The sequence below is a fragment of the Octodon degus genome, unplaced genomic scaffold (assembly GCF_000260255.1).
Source record: "Octodon degus isolate 3935 unplaced genomic scaffold, OctDeg1.0 scaffold00009, whole genome shotgun sequence".
Taxonomy (NCBI): Eukaryota; Metazoa; Chordata; class Mammalia; order Rodentia; family Octodontidae; genus Octodon; species Octodon degus.
The window spans coordinates 7560387-7569653 of NW_004524585.1; the positions used below are offsets into that span (position 1 = coordinate 7560387).

Consider the following 9267-nt stretch of genomic DNA (forward strand, 5'->3'; position numbering starts at 1 on the left):
ATTGCCAGGCAAGCGCTTATTCTGCTGAGCTAGCTCCCCAGCCCCTACAATTTATTTTAGAGGAAATAAAAAGGATAAAAAAGATGTTTGTAATGATTTTTTGTGATTCATAAGGAAACAATTAAAAAATAAATTTGGGGTAAGTTACACTGTATTCTCTAGAAGAGACAAAGGATAATGCTCAAAAATAGCATCTTTCTGACCAGTCTAGGACAGAGCTAGTGAACTACATCCCCAAGAGGCAAATAGGTCCTGGAGACTCAGAAAAAATTACACTGTTGGTTGGGTTGTTAAATTTGTTTAGGAATATTTTTTGATGACACAGATGGGATTGCATTTATCACCTCAGAAGAGAATCAGAATCTTACGTTAAGCACCAGCAGAAGAACACATTAGAAGCCTTGTAACTTTGAGTAGGTTACTTAGAATTTCTTGAGTCTGAACTTTCTCATCATTAAAACAAAGCCAATACAGAGCCCAGAGATTATATATGCTGCACTTACATGTAGTGTTTGACAAAGAGTAGTTGGTTTTAATCATTATTAGGAAAACAGGTCTGATTCTCATTAAGATGAAGGCAGCAAACAAGTTATAAGCTTGAGAACCAGTCTTCAGGCTGTCATTCAAGAAGCACCCATAGACTTCCCAGAAAAATATCCAAGAAAAGAAATCAGGGGGCAGCTGGACAGAGAAATCCACAGGAAAGTCAAGCGTGAGGACAGATATGCCTATTAGTCATCTGGATTTGGGAAGGTACCAGTCATGGTCAAGAGTATTTGAACAGAAATCAAGGAAGCATGTGCAGAGAGTGAGAAAAGGGTGCTAAAGTCTCAACCTGGAAAAATACTAGCATTAAACATTCAAGCAAAAGAAGATCCCAAGAGTAACAAGAAGTAAGGGCAATCGAAAAGAAAGTCTCAGAAAGGACTTGGCCAATAGTATTAAAGCCTACAGAGAACTCGAATGAGACATTTGGTCAGTTAACATTTACTGGATGTCTAGTATGTGCCACACACTGTTCTAGATCTATAGATATAGCAGAGAAAACCATCCACTTCTTGTCATGAATTCTGCTTTCTGAATGTAGTTCAGAAGAGAGAAAATAGGCAATAAGCACACAATATGATGGTGATTGAGCACCATGAAGAAGAATAAAGGAACATAATTGATAAGGAGAAAATGGTGGCAGCTGTCATTTAGACAGGCCCTTGACACGAAAAGCTGTAGGGGCAGAAATTGAAGGGAATAAGACAAATGGTAACACAAGAAGCTGAGGGCAAGCTTGTTCTAGGCTGACAGCAGGATACGCAGAACCCCTGAGATGGGAGGGTAATAGTATGTTGTAGAACAGTAAAAACACCATTTACTTAGCTGGATATGGCTGAATATTTTTTGTAATCTTAACACTTTGAGAAACTGAAGCAGGAGAGTGCCAAGATAAACCCACCTTGGCGATTTAGCAACTAAGTGAGATTCTACTTCAAAATTAAAAAAAAAAAATTAAATGGCTGGGAGTGTATCTCAGTGCAAAGACCCTGAGCTCAGTCTTTATTGCAAAAGAAAAATAACTAACTGTGAGAGATAGAATGAGTTAAGAATGACTCTAACATTTTATTTTATCGGTAGAGTCAAGACTTTAGCTTTGTTCTGATGTCTAGTAAACATTGAGTAGTGATGCTGAGAAAACTGGTGTTCATGTTTATTTGGGTTTAGGTCAGAGAAGCAACTGACCCAGAGAGGTGGAAATATCAAGTTGGGATTATCCATCATCACAGAGCTGAGCCATAAACCTAGGACTCATAAGAGATAACCTAGGGAGTGTCTGCAGATGATAAGGTATAGGTTCAAACTATTGGACCTATTGGACCTATTGAGACTCAGAGGTGAGAGATTGTGAAGATACAGGAAGTCATCAATGACACTGGTGTCCCGAAGTTGAATGAAAGAAGAATTTCAAAGTTGTAAAAGGGATCCAATTGTGAATGATACTGAATTTGCATCAGGCTTCAAATCATTGGTGATCACTGGAAGAGGAGCTTTGGTGAAACTGTAAAAGTAAAAGGTCACAAAAAATATGATGGAAAAATGTGGAAATGGAATATAGGTAACTTATTTAGAAAGTGTTTACCAATAAAGTGGGACAAAAAGTAAGTTAAGGGCTCAAGGTGGTCATGTGAACTAACTTGACAATTACATGATGCTGTGAATTTATTTGTTTATCCTCAAAACATATGTTAAGTCTAATCTGTAGTACCTAAGAATGTGACCTTATTAAGGCTTTTACAGATGTGAACAGGATAATCTGAAGTTACAATGGATTAAGATTTAGCCACTAGTGTCCTTGTAAGAAGTGGACGATTTGGACCCAAGGGACTGAGAAGATGTACTGGGAAGAAGGACATCAGATTATGGAGACAGAATGGAGTGCTGTAGCTAAAGCCAAGGGCTGCTGAGGCTTGCTGATACACCAGCTAACAGAGGAGAGGCATAGGGTGATTTGTCCCTCACTAACTCGAGGAGGGTTCAAGCTTTCTGGCACCTTGCTGTCTGATTTACAGCCTCCAGAGCAGTGAGACAACAAATTTTGGTTGTTTAAAGCCAGCCGTAAGTAATCACACTATTCCTCACAAAACAATTTGGTCACCAAGGAAAAAGACTATGATGTCACGTAGACATTGTAGGAAAAGCCAGATAACCTTGGCAGGGTGCAAAGAACATGTGTTCAAATGAGTTTGCCACCTGACAAAAGCAAATACAAACAGCAAAAAAGAGGCCACCTTAATTTGATGGGAAGACGAAGGGGCACTGTGAGAATGTTTGGAGATTCTTAGCTATGCCTAATAACTTTTATTCTGTTCTGAACTCAAGACAAAAGTTTCTTTTGGCTTTTGGAGGCTGCCTGTTTTATGACAAAACCTGGTCAGACTTAAAGAATGCCATCATTAATTATTACAAATATTGGAAATAGAAAATACAAGAAGTCAGCTCTCCTCTGTGACCACGATTGCTACTGGGCTTCTTTGTACCATTTCCTTCCACAGCTCCACATTTCCCTGATGTTTTCCTTTACTTACATTTTCTTAACTAAAAAAAAAATAACAAGTAGTTTTGTGTAGATTTTGGATCAAGTATAAACTATTAATAGTCAAAAATGCCCTGTACTTTAGATACTATTGCTCAAAGAAATGAAAACCCAATGTACTTACAAATATCCTATTAGTCTGTGGACTATAAAGAAAGAGGAAGTATTTACAGGCCTACAAAACATATAAGACAGGACCATGAAATTCTAATATAGCAACTTTCATTTTATTAGTTTATTAAAAGCCATGTTTTCATGAACCAAGATATCCACTTACAGAATGAAGAGTTTATTAAATCAATGTGTTTGTTTAAAAAGTTCAGAATACCTACACATTTGGAAACAGGTAACTTCCTAACTTAATGGAAAAAATATTGATGGTTAATATCCTATACATCTATGAACACTAATCTGCATTACTGTATTAGCTGACATTATCTAATTAGAAAATAGAAACATATTCTGTCATATCTGTTTGTACTTAAGTATAATTCAATAAAAGACCTTGTAGTGGATTATGCTTAAGAAATCATAAATCCATTCTTTCCTGGCCTTTTAAAACAATGATTTTTATTAAGTACTGAAAAGAAATGAATACCTAACATTTGTTAAGTACCTTCTGTGTACCAAGTAGTACTTAAATATTTTATAAATGCTATCACAGTTGTTCATGATGGTTCCATGAAGTGTGCATTGTCAGTATTTCCATTCTGAATAAAAAAGATCCAAAACAACAAATAAACAAACAATCCAGGCACTGTGATGCAGTGGCCCCACCTGATGGGGCCACCCACCAATAAGAAGCAGAAGTTGGATTTATACCAGGGCAGGATTGTTCCCAGGAGCCAGCACTGACTACACTGTCTTAAAGAAATAGAGTGCTGTGTCCTTCCCTTGTATGGTGTTGCCAAAAAGGTAGTTCAGAGGCATAAGTGCCTGCCTGGTAAGCACAAGGTCCTGAGTTCAATTCCCGGTACCAAGAAAAAAAAAAAAGTAAAAATAAAAATAAAAGTGCCACTTGAACTGTGTTTTTCTATAGCATCTAGGATGTTTTAAAAATATTCCTCTTCATTCTGTTATTCTCCTATCCAGATATAAAAATTTACATATGAGGACCATATCTTTCAGTCTGTATCCTGTAATGCAGCTTACAGTTTTTAGATAAACAGACTGCTTTCAGTAACAGCCAGTTGGAGGCCTGGCTGTGTACGTGTAGGAGAGGGTACAGTGTGCGTTAGGAAATGACAAGGAACTTGGGTTCATTACATGACGCTGGACCCAAGCACTGGAGACTTTCTAGATGGCTGCATTTATGCATATATCTAGTTTTCCAAGTACGCAGTGGGTGTAAATTTCATACAACATCAAAACCAAAAGTAAAATAGTCACAAGTTTGGAAAAATACAAGTCTCTGTTCCTCCTGTCATTGATGTTGCCTTGGATTTCAAAAATTATTCTGATTGAAGGTTCATTTTAATATGCCAAGCTGGAATCTCCAGGGAAGGTCTATGATGTCCTATTGTAAAAATACAGATCTCTTGGCATAATACACCTTCTTTTATGTTTTCATTAATGAACAACATTTGGGGGAAAAATGTGAACTTTTTCTCTTTTTGGTGGAACCAGGGATTGAACTTAGGCCCTTGCACTTGCCAGGGAAGCGCTATTCCACTGAGCTATCTCCCTGGCCCCTAAAAATGTGAACTCTAAATAAAGTCGTTTTAAAAAGTGCAAGCAGGAGTTGAGAGATAGCTCAGTGGCACACGCACCTGCCTGGCAAGCACAATGTCCCAAGTCCCTGGAACTGCAAAATAAGGAAAGAAAGAAAGGAAAGGGGGGGGGGGGGAGAGAGAGAGAGAGAGAGAGAGAGAGAGAGAGAGAGAGAGAGAGAGAGAGAGAGAGAGAGAGAGAGAGAGCCTACTGTGGTTCCATGTCAATGTAAGGTAAATTTTATTTTTTTGCACATAAAATGTGTGAGGTTTCATAAACATGATTTAATCTGCATTCTGAGAACAGAGGCAAATGGCCGAGCCTTTCTTGTCATCTTACCAGAAGTAGTGAAGCTCTGTGGTATAAGAGATTAATTAGATTCTGAACTCATGGCAGGAGTGAAGAGGAATGAAACTAGATCATTCTGATTGATTTCATTCTTCCATCCTTGTTACAACAATGGATAATACACATTAAAAAGAAAACCAACTCTCCAATACTTACTGTGTTCTTTGACTCACTACCTAAACTATATTTTTCCTATCTTTCAAATATTTTGGTTGTTAGGTACAAATATAAAATACTACTTTTGTTTAAAAAGAAAGAATGGAGCTCACTGGTGCTATATAACTTAGATTGGGAAATGCAGGTTTTAAAGTGAAAATTCTGCCCTCCTTGAGTCTTGATTTTTCAAATCTCTCCACGGTCCTTCCCAACCCATCTTGATCCTTGTCTCCTCAGTTGCTAGCGAGTGCCTTGAAAGTAGAGCTCTGAGATCCCATTGTTATAGCCATCACAGGGGGAGTTTCCACCACAGCAGGTCCCTCATACATATCCCTCAAGATAGAACATTCTTACTATGTGCTATAGTCGTCACAGTTTTACTGCAGTCTGAGGCAGTCCTTCTTAATGGAATAGATTAATATTTTCCAGGATAACAGAAATATTGCACTGTATCCATTTCTAAAACAATTAATAAGGTGAATTACTATGAGTTTTTCCTATCTTTCTCCTTAACCTCCTCCTTTTTTTTCTCTTTAAAATATATATTTACAGTCCAACTCAAACAGACTCCTGAATGTCTGACGTTCAGATAAGCAGATTTAAGAGAAAGTGACATAGACCTTCCACAGTGGCATTAACTATCATGACTTATTGATCTCTATTCTGAATCTCTATGTAGCCTTACTATGCCAGATTTTCAAACAGATCTTTTCATGGAAAAAAGATAAAGTAAAAACATATGGGTTTGTTAAAAGAATGGCTCCCTTTACCTTTCATGTCATTATTCCTTTCTTTTGTTTAAATGGGTATTGCTGCATTCTACTTGTGTGGGAGTACTTTAAGAAGAATCTAGGCCTGCTCTTAAGAATAATCTTATGATTATTTAAGAAGAATCTCAGCCTGGCACAGAGCTGGTAAGCAACAAATAAATTATCAAGCAATTAGATGAATGAGAAAACTTCTGAAATATGAAAGAATTTATGGCATATTGAACATATAGTGTAATATCTCTATTTTGCCATAGAGTATTTAGGAAATTCATAGAACAGGTTTGCGCTAACTATAAAGTGCTACCTGCTGATATCTATCTGAGAAAACAGTTTGTATCCAGTGAAAACTGGCCTAAAGGCTGTGGGTCCTGAAGCAAAGAGGACATCTTGACATTTTCTACAAAACTCAGTGTAGGGGCTACTTGTTGAAAGTCAAAATATTTTCTAAACTATTATTAAATCGTGGGTTACTATTAAGGTTGAATATTTTACTTGAATATTTATGAACAAAACAGTAAGCTAAGAAAAAAATGTACTTGAAGTTATTGGGACATGAGATGAATATCTTGGGTACAAAGAATACAATATGTATTTTTAAATTCTGATTTCTGATGAAAGTTTGCTCAAAGACTAGAGCAAATAAGAAGCAGCTTGGCCTTCATGATGAAGCTGCAGCTACACTATTAGTGGTCCCTACAAACTGTTCGTAAGACTGACAATGCTTTGTCTTAGGACTTTAGAAAATGAACCATTTCAATCACAATAATATTGATCATCTGTGTGCTCCATATCATCCTTCTGTTTCTTGCCTTATGAGAAAACAAGGACAGCATAATCATCACATCAAAATATTTTGGTCTCTTTTTTTGAAAGTTTCATGTGTGGTTCAAATTTCAATAAATACTGCAGGAATCTTTAGAGGGTTTCAACTACCAGTTTCTGCACTGTATCCTTTTCTATGTAGTGACTGCTTTCATGCCATCCTGCAATTGTTTTCATGGTTTGCTGTAGAATAAGTTGTAAACCATGTGTTCATTATCTTTTGCCTTCTCTTACTCTGTCGCCACCTCCTCTTGGAGTCTTTCCCTTTTGTGCTATTGGTGTCCAGATTCCTCTGTGTTGAGGAAATCAAATTTTATTAACAAAGGGAAAAGATTTTACGTGGTGGTAAAAACCCCATGAGACTGAGTAGAGCACATCTCATTACTGATACCTCTTTTACAAGTCATGTGCTTCTCTGTCATCCAGTTCAATATAATTAAACTCTTAGTACCCGATCTAATTTTGTTGTAGTCACCAAAAGAATTACACAGGCAAGATTTTTAAGATTATTTTACTTTGAATGTAATTGCTGAGGCAAGACAGTCATGAAGGAGGAGGATAACAGTAGAAATTTCTGAAAATCAAATAAGGAGGAGAAATTGGATAGCAGGGAAAAAACTATCAATCTTGCCCAGAAAACCAGAATTTAAGATGTAGATTTGCAACGTTTCATTTTTTCATTATAAAAGTTATGTAAATTTTTTGTATCACATTGGTTAAGATCTTGACTGAGGACTCCAACCTCCTCTAAATCCTGTCTCCACCATTTACGCTCTGTGTGGGTGACCTTGGGCAAACTGTACAATTTCTTTAAGCATTAATTTCTCCCTCGCAATAAAGGTCACTGTAAGGAGTAAACAAGATGAATATTGAGCATGGTATCTGGTGCCACATTTTTTATTTTTTAAAATTACCTTGGGCAAATCATAAATTCTTAGTTTCTGCATACATAAAATAGGAATCACATTAATATTTTATTTATATAAGTGTAACGAATATCAAAGAAAGTATGAAGAACATTGAAATTGATTTAGGACATTCTTGTGCAAGTACATGGATGTATGACTAAAAAGAATAGAAAATAAGAATAAAATGGAAATATTTTGAAATATTGGAAATGAAAAGCTATTAAAAAAGGGATGAGAATGAGCTATTAAGTGCTTTTATCACAATGAAAACTCAATCTTTTGAAGAAAAAGTAATTAGTTCGAGTTTACTCTTAGTGAGCAGACTCAACCTGGAAGTTGTCTGCCTTTTAAACATTTCACAACAGGACAAACCAAGGTATGGCGGAGCCTGGAGTGGAAAGCCACTCAGACTGCTTTAAGCTCAGCAGTATCCAAGGATATCTGAGAAGGTGACCCCCACTTGTCTAGTGTAGGCACACAGAGGGACACAGCTATGTACCCATGACTTAGCACAGGTAAACATGCATGTGCCAGTTACAGCACTATACAGGAATGTATACGAGATAACAACCTGTATAAGAACTATACAATAAAGATGCAGCTGGCTCTTGGACTCTGCTCTGCTCCATGCTGCCTGCTGCTATTGCTGATGTCTTGTATAGGTGTGTTCCTTCACCTTGGGACCTCACCCTGGAAAATCTCCCTTGGGCCCCCTGAGTGGCTGATACCTGGGTATAAGCCCATGTCTCCCTGCTTTAATGTCCAGGATATTTTTACTTAGTAAATGGTTTCTCAAAGAGATCAGAATGAGAAGACTTCATCTCCCTTGTAGTGATAGGAGCATATGACTGGGTAATTTCAACAGACTCTTGAGGCTTCACAGGACACCTGGAAAAACTGACTTTAAACTTGGGTCTACCTGACCACAAAGCCATGCTCATCTTCTCATACCTCCTTGCATCCCTCCTCCATTTTTTATAAAACCCCTGTAGACGAGACTCACTTTTTTTGGCTTCCTCTAGCTTGTCTTTTGCCCTTTTCTCTGCCTGAAGGAGCTGGCTGATTCCCTGAGACTGGCTGGTCATGGTAACTTGTTCCAAGTCAGGCAGCTTCTGTGAAACCTGGGAAATGCCAGGGCCATTTGTCCTTTCAGAGAACAAGGCATAATTCATACTGTTGTGTCAACAGTGAACTCCCAGATGTTTCTTCCAAACTTCCTGATTGAGCCATACAGCTGGGCAGCAAGGAGAGCCCAAGGTGGAATCCAGAAAAACCAGTTCAGTCGGTGTGAGATAGCTGAGAATTTACTATTTCTGCTGTGAAAAATGGAGACTTTAGAGGTTATTTGGTCTACTTAGAAAAGTCAGGTATCCTCTGAAATACTAGTTTCTCAAATTTGCAAGAAATACTTATTTGTTTACTGAATTTATTGTTCAAGTTACACATTTTAAAAAAATTCTTGGTTAATGCA

General features: G+C 37.4%; 1 protein-coding gene across 1 annotated transcript in view; it reads right to left on the minus strand.

Annotated features, from left to right (window-relative positions):
- The window catches only part of Atp6v1g3 (ATPase H+ transporting V1 subunit G3), a 16967-nt gene extending 8035 nt beyond the window's left edge, over window positions 1-8932 (minus strand). Inside the window, exon 1 of the mRNA XM_004625314.2 lies at window positions 8800-8932. Within this exon, the coding sequence (XP_004625371.1) occupies window positions 8800-8881 (82 nt within the window). The 5' untranslated portion in view covers window positions 8882-8932. The remainder of the gene's footprint in view (window positions 1-8799) is intronic.
- Window positions 8933-9267: the final 335 nt, after the last annotated feature.